The sequence below is a fragment of the Orycteropus afer genome, unplaced genomic scaffold (genome assembly GCF_000298275.1).
Source record: "Orycteropus afer afer isolate SDZICR_OR568_19922 unplaced genomic scaffold, OryAfe1.0 scaffold00008, whole genome shotgun sequence".
Classification (NCBI taxonomy): domain Eukaryota; kingdom Metazoa; phylum Chordata; class Mammalia; order Tubulidentata; family Orycteropodidae; genus Orycteropus; species Orycteropus afer.
Window position 1 is genome coordinate 2,754,833 of NW_006921595.1, and position 20,848 is coordinate 2,775,680.

At 38.9% G+C, this 20,848-nt stretch overlaps 1 protein-coding gene across 1 annotated transcript in view; it reads right to left on the bottom strand.

The window, feature by feature from the left end:
* Positions 1 to 2,696: 2,696 nt before the first annotated feature.
* Positions 2,697 to 20,848, bottom strand: part of GARS1 (glycyl-tRNA synthetase 1) — a 105,235-nt gene continuing 87,083 nt past the window's right edge. The window contains exons 12-19 of the mRNA XM_007945456.2: positions 19,766 to 19,930; positions 16,920 to 17,027; positions 15,995 to 16,140; positions 11,482 to 11,567; positions 9,000 to 9,109; positions 4,984 to 5,077; positions 4,141 to 4,331; positions 2,697 to 2,822 (exon numbers count right to left, since the gene is read on the bottom strand). Of these exons, the coding sequence (XP_007943647.2) occupies positions 2,697 to 2,822; positions 4,141 to 4,331; positions 4,984 to 5,077; positions 9,000 to 9,109; positions 11,482 to 11,567; positions 15,995 to 16,140; positions 16,920 to 17,027; positions 19,766 to 19,930 (1,026 nt within the window). The remainder of the gene's footprint in view (positions 2,823 to 4,140; positions 4,332 to 4,983; positions 5,078 to 8,999; positions 9,110 to 11,481; positions 11,568 to 15,994; positions 16,141 to 16,919; positions 17,028 to 19,765; positions 19,931 to 20,848) is intronic.

A 20,848-nucleotide genomic window follows, 5' to 3' on the forward strand; every position in this document is an offset into this window, starting at 1 on the left:
CCACCTTGTATTTGACTGAGTGCCCAGAATTCCAGCCTAAGACATATTTTAAAGAGTCTACCTGCTGTGTTCTATTTACATTCCATGGAAACCAGTTAGATTCTGACCCTCCCTCACCACTATTCCTGGAGAGTGACAAGTAGGAGTAATTTCCCTGAGAGGCAATGCTATTGATCTAGCTCGTTTAGCTAGCCCAGAATTTCATGTATACAAATACATTTAATATTTATTTTGTAAAGGCATCATATAGTATTAAACCAGAAAGACCCTAGTTTCAAAAACATACTGGGCTTTAGCAGGATAGATGAGTGTGCGCACACACAGACTCTTGCATGTAAAAAGCCTCTTTATTTAGAAAATAGCCCTCTGCCTAGCTGTGCTTATAGTCAAGCAAATATGGTTCAAACAGAACCAGAGAACTCTGCCACTGGTCCATAGTTTCCAATCAGGAAATCAATCATTTTAGAGACGGTTGGTATTCTCTTAAGAGAAATCATGTACTGGCACTTAGGGGAAGGAGGAGGCAAAGGGAGGGTTTGCAGAATTAATCTCTAGCATATAACTAATGACAAACATATTTGCCAATGAAAAGTGAAGAGAGCTTTGGTTCCAATCCACTATGTATTTACTGTATCTTTCCTTATTCATGAATTCATATAATGCCTGAGGCAGTAGGGATTTGTTTTACCAATGGAGGCATTTCCAGCAAAAGGAAGTAAATAAACAGGAAGTAAAGACTGCCTTCAGTGTGAGAATACTAGAATACACTTCCAGTTAAGAGCTAATATGGTAAAGATTTTGAGGTGACAGGAATTCCGAGAAAATGAAACCTTGGTTTATTTAACATCTAACCCACTGCCATCAAGTCGATTCTGACTCATAGAAACCTCCATTGGGTTTCCGAGGGGGTAAATCTTTATGGAAGTAGATTGGCCCGTCTTCCTTCTGCGGAGTTGCTGGTAGGTTTGAACTGCTAACTTTCTAGTTAGCAAATGCCTTAGGCACTGAGCCACCAGAGTTCCTTATTCACCATCTGTTGTTGCTGTTGTTGTTATGTGCCCTCAGACCCAACTCATAGCGACCCCTCCTTGGGTTTGAACTGCCAGCCTTCTGGCTAGCAGTCAAGTGCCTTAGGCACTACACTATCAGAGCTCCCTATTCACCATCTAGTTCCTTCTAATTTAATAATGAATGCTTTCAAAAGTACTAGGCAGAAAAGCTTCACTGTAACTTTCTACCACAAGAGGTTGTTCAAACATTCAAGACTCACCCAAAGACTATTCACTGAACACCTACTATGCACAGCACTGTGGTACACTTCATAGGAGATGAAATAAAAAGTGGAGAATCCCTGGGGAATTCTTATTTCTGCAGCTAAGAAATCACAACTTTAACTGCTCTTGATACCAAAGACAAAGGGAAACATTCTGGAGACCACACATCCTGATTCTATTCTTTTTGGGAAGAAGTTGGAACACTAAACCAGGTCCTATCTCTGCAAAAATAACAGCTGTTTAAATTTTCACATCCCTAAATTTCATCCTCACAAATGAACACAAATGTTCTCAGTATTCTATGCAAAAATATATTAGAAGTAAAGTCCCTCAAATGCTGAGCCAAAAACTGCTGCACTGTGATGGTTGAAAAGAACTGCTAACCCTACAACGAAAGAGACAGAATTCCCTTAACAACATGATTTCCAGGGCTGTTTGTGAAGCCAAGTAGACAAAGCATGCCTTAACACAGAGGGCTTCTTTCTGTCTGTGCACCCCCCCAGAGGCTGCAGACAGGCCTGGGACATAAGGGTTAGATCCCCAAACCCCACCCAGCACTCTGCCTTCTCCTCCTCCACCGACCCCCACCCTAGCCTTCCCCAGAAGCACACCACTTGCTTAGAGGCTGCTGTTTCGTAAGCACAATGTATGATTTTCTCAGAAAAAGAGAAAGCCTAAAGAGGGAAGTTTTTCTCAGAAGAGTACATACACGGATGTGTTCATCTATTATGAGTTTAGAAGCCACATTAGCTGCTATAGTGTTCATAGGTCTTGCTGTGGAGTCAGAATTTTTCTAGAATTTTGATTGAAATGCATTAAATGAGAAAAAGAGAAATGCTCTCACATTTCTGTTAAAAACAAACATATTACCAATTGTGTATACACATTGTATGATTCCATTTATATGAAATGTCCAGAAAAGGCAAAACCATAGAGACAGGAAGTAAATTCATAGTTATTTGGGGCTGGGGCTGGGATGGGAATGGGGAGTTATGGCAAATGGGAGGGAGATTTCTTTGTGGAGTGACAGAAATGTTCTAACATTAGTGTGATGATGGTTGCACAACTCTGTAAATATATTAAATATCACTGAACTGAACTGTACATTTAAAATTGGTGAATTTTATGGTATAAGTTATACCTCAATAATGCTATTGATTGTGTTTATGTTATAAGTGTGTCTACCCAAACATCAGAGAAATAGCTTTGCTGAAAACAAACACAAGCAAATAGATTACAAGTTTTGTTCATAATTTCTTCAATTTTAATGGTGGGTTTTACATTGGAAGGTAAAATCAAGCAGCCACTGAGGATAAATACAGTCCCTGGGTGCAGTCACAATGCTGTTTTTTTGTAAAGTACACATGATGAGAGTTACCTTTTTTTATTAGCACAAGTGGTCAAAAGTCCCCAAAACTGTCCTCACTCTTCCATTGCCTCTTTTTTACCAGTCTCTTGCCCTTCAAACAGAGGGTACTTGGCCTCCACATCAGCCCACGTGATGCTTCCATTGGCCAGATTGCAGACTACCCTGGGCAGTTCAGAGATCTGGGTAAAAGGAAAGAGAAGTCCAAGAATCAACCAACTAAAACAGTATTTGCCCTAAGCTCAAAAAATCTTCTACAGAGTCAAAACAACATTTAATGACAGGTGTTCTCTACAAACTATTCCCCACATAATGATCCATCTTTGTTTCTCTCACTCTCACTGAAGCTTCCTTCCTTAATTATCTTCATTCCCACCCCTATCCCCACGCCCAGACCTTTGTTCAGGCTCTTTTTCCTGCCCAAAATGCCTTGCAGCTCCACTGGATAACTCAATTCTTCCACAAAGCCTCTCCTAACTATTCTAAATCTTCCTGTCACTTGAAGTTACATCATGTGTGCCAAATTTAACTCTTACAGCAGGGACCTGTCAAAGAACATGCATGAAGGGGGTCAGCTGTTCCTCAGCCATAAACAAACGCTGGCTGCACAAAGCAGTGGTTTCCAAACTTCAGTGTGCATCAGAATCACCTGGAGGCCTTGCTGAAACAGAGTGCTACCCATACCCGACTTTGCTCCCCCCAGCTTCTGAGTCAGAGGTCTGAGGTGAGATCCAGCCTTCTGTTTACCAAACAAGTTCCCAGGTGATGCTGATGCTGCTGGTCTGGGGCTATCCTTTGAGAACTACAGCCAGCTGGGCATGCAGGTCCAGTGCTGCCAGAACTGATTTTGTAAAAGACAAGCCAGAAATCTGTGACTTCTTAATTAGACCATAAACGTCTTTGGAAAAAAGCCATCTTTTACTTCTGTTTTCCCTATTACTAACTCCCTGTATCAAGCTGAGCACATAACAGGCACTCTAGATAACTACTTACTCAAAGTTAATAAATTAGCCAGGCCAGTTGTCACTTAGTGGCTATTACTACCTCTTCTTTCCCGACTGTACTTATCTCCATTACTCCCTTCCCATGGATTAACAAGGAGAAGTTTATACATACACGTGTATACATTTACACAGAAATATAAATAGACAAATGTCTAAGCCCCCAAAAGCCTGCCAATAAAACTATGGCAACAATCTCTTGGGATTCTATTTCTCTTGCTCAAATAAACAAACAACCATAAAAGCAAACTGCCTGAGAATGAGCCCACAGCTAACCAAATGGACCCAAGATATTAGAGAAGAACTCATAGATATTTTCAAAATTAAACCAAGGGGATCTGACAATCAGCCGATGTCTGATACAAGCCTATTATTAAAATTGAAGAATAAAAAATAAAAAGGAAGGAAGTGGGGCATAAATACATAAGAATCCAACTCAAATCAGTAGGAACAATCCCACGTTTCTATGATTTAAAAATGCCAACAAGAAGGCAGATACCTCTGCTCTGATCTGCCGCATGGAGTCTCGGTCCCTCAGAGTTGCAGTGTGAGGGGTCTTGTTCACTGTATCAAAGTCAATGGTGATGCCAAAAGCCACACCAATCTCATCAGTCCTGGCATAACGTCTTCCAATAGACCCAGAGGAATCGTCTACTTTGTGAGAGACGCCATTCCTGGTCAGGGCTTCCGCTATGCAAAATAAATCAAGTAAATTAAAAATAATAGAGAAAGCCGCAATGGCATCTAACAAACTCAGGAAACATGCAAGAGGAACTAAGACAAGAGAGCAATATGCTACAGTTGCAAGAGAGAAAATCCCAGAAGTTTAATTAAGTCCCTTGCTGGAGTCCAAATCCTCACTCTGCTACAGCTGCCCAGAGTGGTGATGAAGAGCCAACACCAGGAGGCCAGTCCCAATGCTGCCGCCTCTAGTTGCATGACCCTGAGCAGCTCAATGACCTCTTCCCATTTCCCAACTCTGAAATAAGTGGGCTGTACCAGGATGACCACTAGGATCCCGTTCAGTGCTGTGGATTCAGTGGTTGGAGACCTACCACAGTTGTCAGACTCCACAAGGGTTGCTGTGATTAGGTGGGCAGCAAGGGCAACAGGAGAAGCAAGCAAGTTTTAAATCTGACATTGGGTCCCACTTTGACTCCAAATGCTAGGATAATAATACATCCTGGGCAAATACACTCTCTCAGAAATAGAAGAGAGGCTAAAATAACTCAAATTCTTAATTAAAATATGTATTATTTTTAGTGAAATAAACAGTAAGTTTCCTAAAATCCTGTGTACTCGAGGGTGTTCACATAGAAATTATCCAATTGAATTTGCTTACATAATTCCTTGACGAATGGCATGAACTCCTGGTTCTGGCTCAATGGAAGGACGGAACATTTGAATGGTGTTACTACAGCAGGAAAACTGAAGAACTAGATGGTTTAAAAAGAAAGAATCCAAATATGTTAGTTTATTTAACTTGTGCCTTGTTCTGTTAATGCCCGAAACTAAAAGAGTTTAACATTCAGTGAATGTCCACACATAATTTCATTACCAAAATATCAAAAGCATAATATGGAAAGCAGAATGACAACAAAGAAAATATAGGCGAACCACAACCAGAATCAGAAAACACCTGGTTTTTGGCTCTGCATCTGGAGCATCTTGGTAAACTTTCTCTCTTTGCACTTTATTTAGTTTCTCCATCTGTGTAAGGTGGGTCTCCACACCACCTGCTCTCTGCTTACTTCACAGGTCTGTGGATGAACTCAAATGATATGAAAGCATTCTGAAAGCTACTATACACACAATGGTAATATTTTGGTATCACACATAAACCTTACTTCTTTCTGTCAAGATCACCTGAAAAACCTCCCCACAAATCTCAAATAAAAAGTGGTAGAGCCAAAAAACAAAACCCACTCTATCTTTTAAGATAGCCAAATAATAGAAGAATCTATGACCTGCAAGGACCAAGTAAAAGGGTAAAATTTAATTAGCTCACAAATGTATGTCCAAAAGAAACAGCACAGAGGAAGAAAAAAAGGTTAGTTCTATATACCTATCCTGAAAAGTAGAGCCTTCTGGAACTGCTGCTGAAAGAGGTCTTGGTGTTACTCATAAGTAAAAGAGGCAAAGATGTTCTCTGAAAGGTCAGAACTCTCTCTAGCATTTTGGGTTAGAAATGAGAGCTAGAAGGTAAGTCTTAAATAAGATCTTTAAAAAAAAAAAAAAAAAAAACCAGAAAGTTCACTTAAAGGCATGAATATGGAACTTAGAATGAATTTTTCCTATAAAAATAATGATTGGCACAGGTACCAGTTTCTCCTTCTAAAAGCTTGTTGTTATTGTTGTTGTTATGTGCTGTTGAGTCAGACCCGACTCATAGTGACCCCTCCTTGGGTTTCCGAGGCAGCATCACTAGAGAAGTAGATTGTCCAACCTTCCTTCTGAGGAGTGGCTGGTGGGTTTGAACCACCAGCCTTCTGGTTAGCAGTCAAGTGCCTTAGGCACTACGCGACCAGAGCTCCTTCTAAAAGCTTAGTTAACCTTTAATGCCAAGAGATAGTGAACATCCCACAATAAGTAAACCCCAGACTTCATAACATGGCTATGTGCACTTCAGAAAGTTAAAAATTCTATGCCTCTCTGCCACCTTGTCACAATTCTATTTAATGTGAGAGAAAAGCAGTGACCTGACTTCACAGGAAAAAAAAAATGTATTAATTAAACTTGCAATGTTTGTATACCAAATTTATAGGAAAACAGATTGAGAGTGTTACGTGCTAACAACTAAAAATCGTTTTTGGCGTTCTAACAGCCTAATAAAATTTTCTTCATGATGGGAATCTCTATGCAATTCATAAAACACTGTCACCAATTTATTCTTGCTTAGCCATTATGAAATTTCCATTAAAAATCTAGTTCTATCAATGGTGTCAGATCCAAAGGAACAGTTAAAAGATTTTTCTAAAAAGATCTTAATAGAAAATAAGCAGGAAAAGCTGGAAGCAAGCTTGACATCCAAACATACATTCAGCAATATATGTTGTTCTTCAAGAAGAACCACACCCTATGGTTGCATACCTGGTACAAAGTCCAGGTTCTTACTATCTGCTGAATGAATTAAGAGCCGTCCCTTAAATGCCAGCAAATGAAGATGTCACTTCAGGGCCTAGATTAAGATATCAGCTTTATAAGCTACACATTATCAACAAGTGTGTCAGACTTTTAAAAATAGTGGCATCAAGAACTCACCAGTCCATTCTTTAAAGTAAAAAAAAAAACAAAAACCCTCACTGCCACTGAGTCAATTCCGACTCACAGTGACCCCCATGGGTTCCAAAGCTATAAAACTTTACAGAAGTAGATTTCCCCATCTTCTTTCCACAGAGCGGCTGGCGGGTTTGAACCGCTGGCGGGTTTGAACCACTGGCAGGTTTGAACTGATGACCCTCTGGCTAGTAGTCAAATGCCTTATTGTTCCTTATTCTTTAAGGTTATATATCCTAAAAAGAAAGGAGTCCTAGTGGCTCAGTGGTTAAATCACTCAGCTGCTAACCAAAAGGTCAGCAGTTCAAACCCACTAACCGCTCCATGGGAGAAAGATACGGCAGCTTGCTTTCCTCAAGATTTACAGTCTTGGATACTCCATGGGGCAGTTCTAATCTGTTCTATAGGATTGCTATGAATTGCAATCAACTCAATGGCAGGGGGTTTCAGTTGGTCCTAGAAAGGACTACAGAGCTGCTGGCCAACATGATGCACATACCTGTGCTTTAGAATGGCTACAGAGATGTGACTCATTTAATCTGACATATATACCCTAACCATTCTTCTTCTGATTGGTTTTCCCAGAAATGTGTGCCTAAGAGTTAAATAACTATTAATTTTTTTTTTTAATTGTGATTTGGGTGAAAGTTTACAGATAAAATTTACTTTCCATACAGCAGTTCACATATACTTGTCTCATGACACTGACTACAATTTACCACAATGCAACAGCTCCCCTCCTACTTCTTCCCCATAATTACCTCTTCCTGGTGTCCTTCCCTCCATGCACTCCTGCTCCTTGAGCTGTCTCCCTGTGCATACACAGCCCTTCTATTCTCCCATGACTGATCTCTCCAAGGAGTGTATCTACCTAATATAAATGTTCCGCTCATATGCCTATGTTTTGTTTGGCTGGAAGCCACAGGAGTGGGTTCTATTCCAGACCTTAAGGACAGGTAGGGGCCATAGTCTCAGTGGTTCTACCAGGCTCTATCAGACCAGCAAATCTGGTCCACTCCCCCTTTTTTCCCCAAATGATTTTGAGTTTTGTTTCCTATTGTTCTCCCACTCTATCCAGGATCTCCTACATAGATCCCCCTCCGAGTGGTTGACAGTAGTAGCCGGGCACCATCTAGTTCTCTGGTCTCATAGAAATGACTATAATTTTTGAAGGGAGAGGTGAAGTACCTCATTAGGAGGTAAAAGAAAGGCACAGAGGAGTGATTCAGATGCATAAGAGACAAAAGAAAACCAATGAGAGCCGATGATCTATTTTATCTTCAGCAACATGTATACAGCAGGAAAGGCTGTACCACAAATACTACTGCTCAATTTATAATCTGTCAATCTCTCACATCAGAATCACCCGGGTTCTTAATTAAAAGTGCAGAACCTGGGACTCAGATGTGATGAATCAGTATTTCTGGAATAGAACCTAGAGTTTGTATCTTTAACCATTGTCCTAAATCCCTGGATAGTGTAAACAGAAAGGCTGGAAGTTCGAGTCCACCCAGAGATGCCTTGGAAAAAGGCCTGGTTATTCATTTCTGAAAACCCTGTGGACAGTTCTATTCTGACACATGTGGGGTTGCTATGAGTCAGAATCAAATTGACAGCAACTGGTCTTTTACTGGTTAACAAACACTTCAGATAATGATAGGCATTTGAGAAGATTCCCTTTAATCCTTTACACATGTAGAGACACTGTTTTTTGTTTGGTCAAATTCTATGAGTCACCTCATCTTTCCCAACAATCTTCAGAAAGCACCATTTCTTCCACTGATGCAATACAGACAGACAGATCCCTAAAGTAACATGTTTTATCTCAGAATAGAGAGCACCAGGCAACAATGATTTAGCCTTAAAAGTAATGGTTTCTAGAGTAACACACACATCAGAAAGCACAAATGAGATAATGTCAGAAAGTGTTTTTCTTTTGTAAACAGTTAGACAAAGATTAAGGAGTGCTAGCTAGTATCACTAGTGAATTATAATAATGTCTAATTGATCATTCCAGAATCTTATCAATGTACTTCAGTGAATTTTATTCTCTGAAATAACACATTGTACAGGAGAGCTCACCGTCCTCTGTTCATCTCCCTCGCGTACATGGAATGTATGTTCAAAGACCGTATACATGATCCTACCCAGGCCAAAGGAGGGCTCAATTACATTCGGGACAACTTCTTCCACTGCAAAAGATAAAGAAATTCAGTAACCACACCTCAAAGTCCATAAAATATACCTCAGATCCTCTATAAACAATTCTTAGCACTAAAAGTATTTCCATTCTTGAAGGATATTTCTCTCTGTACATCAGGACAAAGAAATCAGAACATTCCTAAAAGCTATTTGCTGGTAATTTTCACTGAATTAGATAATTCTTTGTTTATATAAACCACACTCAACCAAACCCACTGCATCGAATTGATTCTGACTCATAGTGGCCCTTTAAAACAGAGCAGAACTGCCCCACAGGGTTTCCAAGGCAATAAATCTTTACAGAAGCAATCTGCTTCATCTTTCTCCTGTGGAATAGTTCATGGGTTTGAACTGCTGACCTTCTGGTTAGCGGCAGAATAGTTTAACCACTGCACCACTGGAGCTCCTTTTTATAGAGTGGAAATAAACTCTGAGGTACCAGAGTTGGTAAGCTACGAACAACAGCAACAATACTCTATCATGTCTCGCGTCATGTTCTCTAGAGTTTTTGTAAGACTTTGTTAGAATTAAAAGTCTACCACCATAGCTAGTAAGAAATTAACAAAAACAATTTCTACACGCAATTAGCATCACATAATTTGCAGGTCTTTTTCTTGTCATCTTGTTGAAAACTCTTTAATGTCAAGGCATGCCACTGTATTTCTAAGGTGCTGGGGTAAGGAGGCCCTTAGAGAAACTTGCTCAGGAATCAGCACTCAATCAAGGACATTTCTACTGTGGCCCCAGAACTCTTCCCATTGGTGAGACTACACCTGTGGTGCACACAGAAAATGTATTAATAATTAGCCTAAGGCATCTGACTACTAACCAGAAGTCTGGTGATTCAAACCCACTAGCCCCTCCTCAGAAGGAAGGTTGGGCAATCAATCTACTTTCATAGTGATTGATGCCTCCAAAAACCAAGGAGGGGTCACTATGAGTTGGATCCAACTCTATGGCAGTGTGCTTTTTTTTTTTAACTTACTATTCAGAAAGGAGCTCTGGTGGCACCATGGTTAAAGCATTTGGCTGCTAACTAAAAGGTGGGCAGTTTCAATTTACAAGTCACTCCATGGGAGAAAGATGAAGCAATCTGCTTCTGTAAAGATTTACAGCCTTGGAAACCCTATGGAGTAGTTCTACTCTGTCCTGTAGGGTCACTTTGAATTGGAATCATCTTGATAGCAGTGGGTTGGTTGATTGGTTGGTATCAAGAAAGGAAGCACTGCTAAGAATTGTCTAGGTCTAAGAACTGACTTTGACCTTAGGGAGTTTATGTTCTATGGGAAGAAAGACAGCTGGAACCAAAAATCACTAGTAGGACACAGGGAGAGAAAAGAAACTGTTTCTTCTGTCTGTGATAAAGTGCTAGAATAATATTTTAGAAATATGATGAAGTGTTTCCTGTCTATACTTCTGTGGCAGCCTAAGTAATGGTGAAGTACAGCTCTGAACCAGCTGTCAGTACAGCTAAAAAACTACAAAATATGATAAAGGGTCCCCTTCTGGCTCCCACACTGCTCAGACTATTCACTGCACAGCAAAGCCTGGTCACAACACAGTAGGCCAAAATCAAAGGCAGGCCTGCCCTCTATCAACAGTCACTTCACAGACATTCACTACTCTGCTTCCACAACCTTCAAGTCAGCTATAGTTAACCATCAGCATCCTTCACATATGCTCCAAAACACTCAATTCCCAATTCATGGAATTTCTTCTACAAAAATAACTTTTGGCTTTTAAAAAAGTGAGAAAGATCACTATCTAAATGACATTTTAACAAAAATTTGTTAAAAAAGACAGGGAGGTGAGCTTTCTTTTTTGCCTAGGAAGTAAAAGGACTTTTCCTTAAAATTAAAAAAAGAGAAAAAAAACAGTTTTTACTCAGATATATTTTTCAGCTGTACCTCAGGCCACGAAAATATAAAGTTGGTGTTGTAAGTTAATTCTCCGGTGTGGGTGTAATTATGGAGCCCTGGGAGCACAATGGTTAAGCGCTCAGCTGCTAACCGAACAGCTGGTGGTCTGAACCCACCAACAGCTCCACAGGAGAAAAGGCCTGGCAGTTTGCTCCTGTAAAGATTATAACCCAGGAAACCACAAGGGCCAGTGCTACTCTGTCATACAGGGCTGCTAAGGGTTGGAATCAACTAGAAGGCACCGAACAACAATGGGTATAATTATGTTAAAAAAAAAAAAAAAAAAGCCCAAGAAAATGTCTCCAAATTAGTGTTGTGACATTAACTTTTTCTTTTTCTCTTCAGATTTTCTGCAAATTGGTTATTCTAGAACATTAAAAAAATAAAACCTTAAGGAGTAAGGGTATTTTTTGTTTGTTTCTTTTTTGTGTTTAGAAATTTACCATGTAGTGTTTTCTGGAATCTCTTCACAATGACCATGTCATTTGTTAACTGAAATGTTTTTCCTTCAGTTTCAATAGTAAATTCCCTACAAAGAATCAAAACACACAGTATTAGTCAAAACATGCATCCCTATACCTAAATTTAAAGGAGTTTCACTGATGGCTAATTTAATTCTGAATGCATTATAACTTGGTCAACTCTCCAGATACAGTAACAGAAGTCAAATAGAACTTATTTAAAAAGAAAGGCCAAATGAAGTACGGTAAAACCGGCAAAAGCTTGAAGCTGGGTAAAGTGGAAACCTTAAGGAAAACTCAAATATTTTCCCCTAAAATGAGAAATGGAAAAGTGGTAAGACTGTACCCTATCAAAGGCAGAAAGCTTGTAAGACCAGGAAGAACAAGGCAGTGCCGTGGAGTTCTGGCTCCCACAGGTTTCACTGTTAATATTCTAACAATGGCATCAAACAGTATCCCAAGGAAGCACTCAAAATTTTGACTAATTTTATAAAATTCAACAAATAACTTAATGACATTAATTGCTCTAGTTTTGCAGTCAAGGTAAGAACCCTCAAATTTTGTCTAATTCCTCCTGCTAGTAAAAAGATTACTGTTTTCCTTATTGTCCCAATAAATGTAAAAATGAACTAATTGGTCATCTTTTCCAAATAAACTTTGATGTTATATCCATGACTGTCAGTTAAAACAGAAAATTTAATGACTGTTTAATATATCAATTTTGTTCCTAAAAAGTCCTATCCTGCAGTATGTCACATTTAATTTCAAGTTTTAAGAATTCACCATTATAAGGTCCTTTATCTAATATTTGTATGTTTTCAGCTCGTGAGTCATTTCCTCACTCTGTGAAGATCCATTTGGATTTCTCTTGCCTCACAAATAGTTTAACACTGGGAAGAGAGAGCCCTCATGTGGTTGTCACTAAAGCTATACAGTTGGCACTAGCTGCTAGTAGTGATAATCTCTGCATCACCTGGATGGTCTCCATTGATTTCTTCTGTTTTTACTATTCTGTCTGAAGTGTGTGTGTGCATGCGTGTGTGTGTGTGTATTAAGGATTCCATTACATAAACAGCAGGTATCACATGTACGGTCTGGTCTCTGTGAACAGTTTACAGTAGGTATAGTTACAAAAGAGCTGAAATAGGCAAGAAAACCACATTACAGAATAATCCACAAAAGGAAATCGGCTTGTTTGTTGTATGTTATCTAACGTAAGTGTGTCCAGTTTAACAGGATTTGATCTTATTTTAGCACAGATATTAATTTTGGGAAATTAGAAATGTAAAAATTTTCCTACTAAAATGCGTAATTTTATTTTCAACTTCCAAGAACTTATCTTATGGTAGGTTTTTTTGACAAATGTATGTATGTACACATACAACCACCACTGCTCCAAAGGTCGGCTGTGTCCCTTCCCTTTTAGTCCCCCCTCCTCACCTCAGGCAGCCATCAACCTGCTTCTGTCACTGTAGACTAGATTTGTCATTTGTAGAGTTTTTTGTTGTTGTTGAGATCTTTCCTAAAGTTTCATATAAAAGGAGTCACATAGTACATAATTTTTTGGCTTTCTTTCATTCACTTTAATGTCTATAATAAACCCACTGCTGGCGGGTTGATTCCAACTCCTAGCAACCATATAGAAGAAAGTAGAAAGCCCTACAGGGTTTCCAAGACTGTCATCTTTAAAGAAGCAGATCACCAGATCTTTCTCCCAGGGAGCAGCTGGTGGATTTGAACCACAACCTTTCAGTTGGCAGCTGAATACTTAACTACTGCACTACCAGTGTTCCTTGATGAACTGGCAAATCTTTTTCTTTAAAGGGCCAGATATTAGGGGGAGCCTCCTCCATGAGCAATTAGGGAGGCGAATAGAAGTTTCCCACTGTAACTATAGATTTGTCCATTATTCCTTTCGGTTAAGTTTTGCTCCATATATCTTGAATCTATGTGTTTAGTTGCATACACATTTAGAGGTGATATGCCTTCTTAAAGGAGCTCTGGTAGCATAGTGGCTAAGGCACTTGACTGCTAACCAGAAGGCTGGTGGTTCAAACCCACCAGCCACTCCTCGGAAGGAAGGTTGGGCGTTCCCACTTCCGTAGTGATACTGCCTCGGAAACCCAAGAAGGGGTCGCTATGAGTCGGGGCCGATTCGATGGCAAACAACAACAACAACATGCCTTCTTAATGAATTCATTATGAAACACTCCCCTTTGTATCTGGCAATTTTTCTTGTTCCGCAGTTTACTTTGACTGATATTTCGATTAGTGTTTGTATAGTAAATATATTTTTGATCCTCTTACCTTTAAACCTATTTTTCAACCAGCATGACAATCCATGTCTACTGAGTGTTTAGATTATTATATTTAATATAATTATCAATACTGTTGAGTTTAAATCTACCATCTCACTATTTTCTGTTGCATCTGTTCTGTGTTCATTTTTCCTCTGTATCTGCCTTCTTCTGGACTTCAGTATTTTATATTATTTTATCTCTATTGCTGGTTTATCAGTAGCCCTCGTGGCACAGTAGTTAAAGCAACTGGCTGCTAACAACCGAAAGCTCAGCAGCTCAAACCTACCAGCTTCTCTGTGGGAGAAAGATGAGACAGTCTGCTTCTGTAAAGATTTACAGTTTTAGAAACTCTGTGAGGCAGTTCTATTGTCCTATAGGATTTCTAGGAATTGGAATTTGCTCAACAGCAGTGGGTTTGGTTTTGGTTTTATTGGTTATACCCCTTTGTGTTTTTTTCCCCAGGTGACTGATCTAAGATTTACTATATATTTTTTCATTTATCATAGTCTACGTTCAAATGATATATCACTTCACATATAATGTATGCACCTCACAACAGTATATTCCCAATTCTTCCCTCCATATTTTCATGCTAATGACACACACTTTACTTCTATATTATATATTCCATAATGTACTGTTACCGTTTTAGCTTAAAACAGTCCGTTATCTTCTAATGAAATTAAGCTATGAGGGAAAAAAAACATCTCTCATATCACCACAAATGTATCATTTCCAGAGCTCTTTATTTCTTTGGGTAGATCTAAGTTTCTATACTTCTGCCTGAGCAACTTCCTTCAGCATTTCTTATAGTGCAAGTTTGCTGGCACTGCCTTCTCTGAGCTTTTGTCTGTCTGAAAGTAATTCCTTTTTTTTTTTTTGTCTTTTCTTATCGCTTTATACAAGTGAGGTCATACAGTCTCACACAGTGTTTGTCCTTTTGTGACTGACTTACTTCACTCAGCATAACATCTTCAAGTTCCATTCACGTTGTAGTCCCTTTCATTTCTGAAAGATATTTTCGCTAGGTATAGGATTCTAGGTTGAGTTTTTTTAAGCCTTCCAGCTCTTTAAAGATTTCATTCCATTGCATCGTGGCCTGCATAGTTTCTAATGAAAACTCTCCAATCATTATTATCTTTGTTCCTTTTTATGTATGGAATCTTTTATCGCCCTGGCTACTTTTCAGATTTTTCTCAGTTACTGGTTTTTGGCTATTTGATTCTCATGTGCTTTGGTGTATGCATGTCTGTCCTGCTTGTGACTGAGCTTCCTGAATCTGTTTTAATCTTCATGAAATTTAGAAAACTTTTAGCCACTATATATCAGATACTTTTTCCATGCCCCAATCTCTGGGACTCCCAATGACACATACGCTAGATTGCCTGATACTGTCCCACTTGACATGGTAGATCTGTGTGTGTGTGTGTGTTTGTCTGCACTTCATTTTGGATAGCTTCTGTTGCATGTCTTTAAGTTTGTTTTTCTTCTGCATTGTTTCATCTACTGTTAATTTTACACAGTGAAATGTTCACTTGAAATATTACCTCTAAAAATATTCCATTCGGCTTATCTTATATATTTACATTTCTTACCTCAGATGTTCATGTCTCCCTAACATCTTTGAGCATATGAAACTTACTTACAACAACTGTTCTAATATCCTTATCTCTTTATTCTATCATGTTCACAATTTCTGAGTCTGTTTCTTTTGAATGACTTTTCTCCTCATTTAGGTCACATTTTCTTGCTTTTTCGTATGTCTAATGATTTTTTATTGTTTGCAAGACATTGTGAGTTTTATATTGTTTAGTGCTAGATGTATTATATTCTTTGAAAGACTCTTCTCTACTGTTTTATATTTATACTTGAAACAATTACAGAGACCATAAAAAGGAATTTTAAGAGATAAAAGGCATAGTACCTACTCCTTCTTCAGTTACTACCTTGAACAAGTTTCTTCCTCTAAGAAAGCTTTTAGAAAAAATTGATCTTTATCATTTCATACCTATTTCCAGGCTATAGTACCAGCACCTATCCAAAATCCCAGCAGAACCAATACTCTAAATGTTGTCAAGAGACAGCACTTACCTGCAAAAAATTTCTAAGGAAACTGATCTCACCCTAACTTTCAGAACCTGGCAGAGAAGACATATGAGTTAAGTTCATATAAAAGTACCCATTTTAAATCTTACCCTTTCTCGTTTAACAGCTTCTCCATTTCTGTAATGTAGCACTCATCACATATGGCAAGGTACTCCATCACTAGCTTTGCATCCTTCTTATATGCCTTACCAATTGCTCCCTTATTGGGTTCAAACTGAACAACATTGACTGTTTTGTATGAAGTAGTCAAGGAATAAAACAAAACAAAAGAAAATAGCACTGCCTGAGTATTTGGAAAATGATGTTGAGAACAATCAATCATCAACTTAAAACAGCTACCAGTTCTCCATTAGAACCCCAGATCCTGTTTATACTAACTTTAAGCACAAGAGGAAACAAATACCTCAAAAGAAACAGAATCTAATTAGCAACATAACCAAATCCATGGCATAAGGACTATGAATAACAATTTATTCATTTCTACATGTCCCAACACAACAATCTATCTCCTTTCGCTGGCTTTACTCTAAGAAATCAGCTCACAACCTCAATGCCTGGTAAAGAAAGGAAAGTTCTGTTCTGCAGGCTTATAAATCAAGTGAGCTAAATTATTCTATCTACCATAAAATGGCACTCATCTTTTAAAAGAAAAAGTCTTCATCGGACACTCTTTATAAAAGAGCATATAGGCAGGTAAGGCATAAGAGTAACACATACTCAAAATAGCTGCGGAAAACAGGTCAATACCCTGAAATACCCTTGGAACATTTTTCTGAATATGCTTCTTTTAAGAACCAAACACTCACTTGGTACATGTCAGATTATAAGTGAAGAAAATAGGAAGGGAGCCATGAGATGTGTAAAATAACAAGTTTAAGTAAATGCCATCCAGTATGCAAAACATCTGTTTATCCACAGAACAATGTACAGACTTGGACTTACACATTAGCACAGTGTTTAAACTTTAAACCTGGGCAATAGGACCTGAGTGTTAAAAATAACAAGAAAGGATATGGGTTCTTTTAGAGGTTTCTCTGCTACAAGTGGAACTTTGGTGGCTCTTGCATGACAGGAGAGGTCATAACAGGAACGATCAGCACATCCAACAATCTCAATCCAGCCCTAAAAAGGCACAATCGACACAAACGTTTATAACGTACATTTTGTTCATTAACAAATACATGTAGACTGCAATCAAGCCTTTCACAGTCAAGGAAATTCAATTACAGAATCTCCTCAAATTTTACAAATGTTTTTATATGTCAAGCAGCTAAGACATCTATAAAGGATACTTTACACGTGTAGACAGAGTAATCGTCTTAATTTCTAGACAGATTGATTTTGTCATATTGTGAATAATGAGTGAATTAATATATTCTAGGATTTAATTATAGAAATAAAATGTGGACTTAGACAAAATCGGTAGATTTGGTTCAAATTTGTAACCAGAATTCAAAATGAATTTGGCAGAAACCAGCACTCTGCACGAAATGCCGACCATTCTCACAACTTGGCACCAGATGGCTTTACTAGCACAAATCTCAACTCATCATGAACACAGACATTGGTGCTCAATTTAACTTCATTACAGAACAAAGGAAAACTCAGTAAAGAGCAGGAAAAGTGCAGGTCATGGAATAAAACAACATAGCAGGGCTATTATCATATTGGTGTAGCGTTTCATTTCATGTGATATCTGAGATACTTTCAAAAGCAAAATCTAAATTGTTTAGAAAAACCCTTAAGAACATGTCATTTGAATAAAAACAAAAGTGGTAAAAGGTTTAATTTAGTAAGATCTAGTTAGACCTTCTCATTATTTGTTTTTTGCCCTTGATCCAAAAAGTTTGGGAAAATCAAACCATCACAACTACTAAGCTTCGTAAGAGCATGGGGCCATGTGGGGCACTTGGAATAAATGGGCAAATATAAAACTCAAACAATCTCAGAAATCCAAATGCACAACAAAAAAGAACTGAAGAGCAAAGCCTGCAAACATTAACCTGGTAATCTGGTATTCACTAACAATGTCAACTAGTTTGTTTATATACTGAAACATGTAACATGGTGGTTACTTATTAAAGAGATCAACTAATATATTAGTGTACTAAAAAAAAGTAAAATTATAAAAACATGCCTGAGAATGACAAGCTATAATTGTGGGATAACAATTACCTTTCAGGAGTGAGCGAAACACGGTGTGGCCTCACCTATAGTGATGATTTTTCTTAACTAAAATATGAAGCACACTAAAAGGAAATATTAAAGTCCTTAAAAGAATTTCTCCCGTTCTTAAGTTTCTGTTATTTTAGAACTGCTGGGTTCCTCCCCCCCGACTCTTATCTTCCAGTGACTTGACACAACCTACTTCTGAACCCCAAGCCTTTAGGGTTTGGCCACAGCTCTGTAGCATTGAGATAAAGCTTAACAGGAATGTAGTAGGGTTTACTAAAGCAGGATAGTATAATGGTTAAGAGCATAAGCACTGGCGTCAAATAGGCTGGGTTCACCTCCCAGCTCTACCACTTACTAGCTGTGATACATGAGCAAAGTATTTAACTTTACAGCACCTCAGTTTCCTCATTTGTAAAACAGGCATAATTGTACTTATGAAATAGGGTTACTGTGAGAAGAATATTAAGACAAGTAAGACACTTAGAATAGCACCTAGCAAATGCAGGGCTCCTATCAAAATAGAATCCAAATCCAATACCCATTGCCATCAAGTCAACTTTGACTCAGTGATCATATAGGACTGAGCAGAACTGCCCATAGGGTTTCCAAGGCTGTAAATCTTTACAGAAGCAGAATGCCATATCTCTCTCCTATGGAGTGGCTGGTGGGTTTTGGTTAGCAGCCCAGCACTTTCAACCACTGTGCCACAAGGGCTCCTACGAATGCAGAAAGCACCTCCAATATACAAATGGCTTTCCATCCTATGTGTTTCAGTATTGTTGTTCACGTTTTAGGACTCAGAGGGTGACCTGAGTATTTATTCAACATACAGAATTTGAGAAAAGGTAGATCCTAACCAAGATACAAGGAGCCCTGGTGGCACAGTAGCTAAGCACTCTGTTGCTAATGTTGCCAATACAGTTGGCAGTTCAAACTCATGAGGTGCTCTGGTAGCATAGTGGCTAAGGCACTTGACTGCTAACCAGAAGGCTGGCAGTTCAAACCCACCAGCCACTCCCCAGAAGGAAGATGGGGCAATCTACTTCCGTAGTGATATTGTCTTGGAAACCCTAGGAGGGGTTGCTATGAGTCGGATCCAACTCAACGGCACATGACAACAACAACTAAAGAAAGATTTATAGTCCTTCAAATCCTCCAGGACAGTTATACCCTGTGCTATATGGCCACTGTCAGAATCAACTGGATCACAATGTTTTTTCCCCCCCAAAAAAACCAAGATATCAGAATCTGCTAGTTTATCCCCCAAACCTACCAAATAGCTCCCTAGGCTAAGAGCACTATAACTTTCTTTACTCAATTACACCACCATTTCCAACACTTCCTGGGGTCCTTGTCAGGAAGGAGGTTACTCTGGCTAGTTCTATTGAAGGATATTACCAATAACATTGTCCCTACCCCCTCACCTATCTATAAGCAGTACCTCATCATCTACCTTCTCTCTCTCTGAAAAAGCCACGTAATTCTACAAAAGAGCGGGGACACAAAGAGTGACCTCCTCCTGATAAGCAGCAGGAGGCAACTGCTTTTTCCATTTTGCCCAGGAAAATATTTCTTTTTCCTTTGTTCCACCTCTAACATGAAGTGCACAAAAGGCAATTTTGGTATTCATGCTTCTAAGTTAACAATGTGAAAACACACAGTAAAAGCCATTCCACTCTGCTTACATAGGATGTTTTAGATTCAGCATCCCAGCAGTCACAGGCATAATGGGCCATCTCGTTCTCCATGTGCTGTCGGAAGCGGAGTTTATCTGGAGATACTCCAACCTTTGTGAGGTAGAGGTAGATGCGGCCAATGAAATAGCCTAATACTGAGTTGTTAATCACACCCTGGATAAATAAGCAAGCATAAGAGAAGGAGAAAAATGCACATTAAGAGTTCTGAAGCCCAAAGCACCATTTTCCACAGTTATTCATAATCTCCTGAAAAATAACTGTAACACAAAGCAAACTCAATTATCCAGCTTTGAGAACAATTTCAAATACCCATAATGGAATCTTGGCTATTTTTAAAGGGGTCAATGTCAAATGACAAAAGCCGATGATAATGGAATTATTAAAAATCTTTCCCAAGTACTTCACAGTATCAGTAAAAATGCAGCCCAACACTTCACACCTAAATCTACAGTACTGAAAATGACAATAATAATGTCACAATAATGACAAAGATATTCTCTCCTGAATTAAAAAATTAATCAGACTGAAAATCTGTAAGCCTCATACAGTATAGGTAATCTTATAATCTAGTACTGGAAGAATCTTAGAAAAGCACTGAGCCCATCTCCCACCTGTTACAGGGTCTTCTCTGGAACAAGGCTAACAAGTTGTCACTCTGTTTCTCCTTAAAGATGTTCAGAGACCATAATGTATGTCTGTGTAGGGGGGAGTGTGCCCATGACCATGTATAGGGTTGGCAGACAATGTTTCTACAAGAGGATCTGTATGTTCTGTAAGAATTCTTAGGTATACAGTAGAGCTGACAAGGGACAAGGTTGTAGTCACTTCTTGGCCACAGCCAGCTACCCAGAGGGAGTGAACAGTTCAACCTGTGGGCTTGGAACCATAGTTGCAGGGGACATTGAGCTCAATTGGCATAACATACTATATAAAAACACTGCTCCACCTCCTACTTTGGTTAGTAGCAACTAGGATCTTAAAAGCTTGTAAGTGGGGAGGCGGGGCAAGATGGCGGACTAGGCAGAAGGATTGCACAGACCCTCTTCAACAAAGAAAAGGGAAACCAATTAA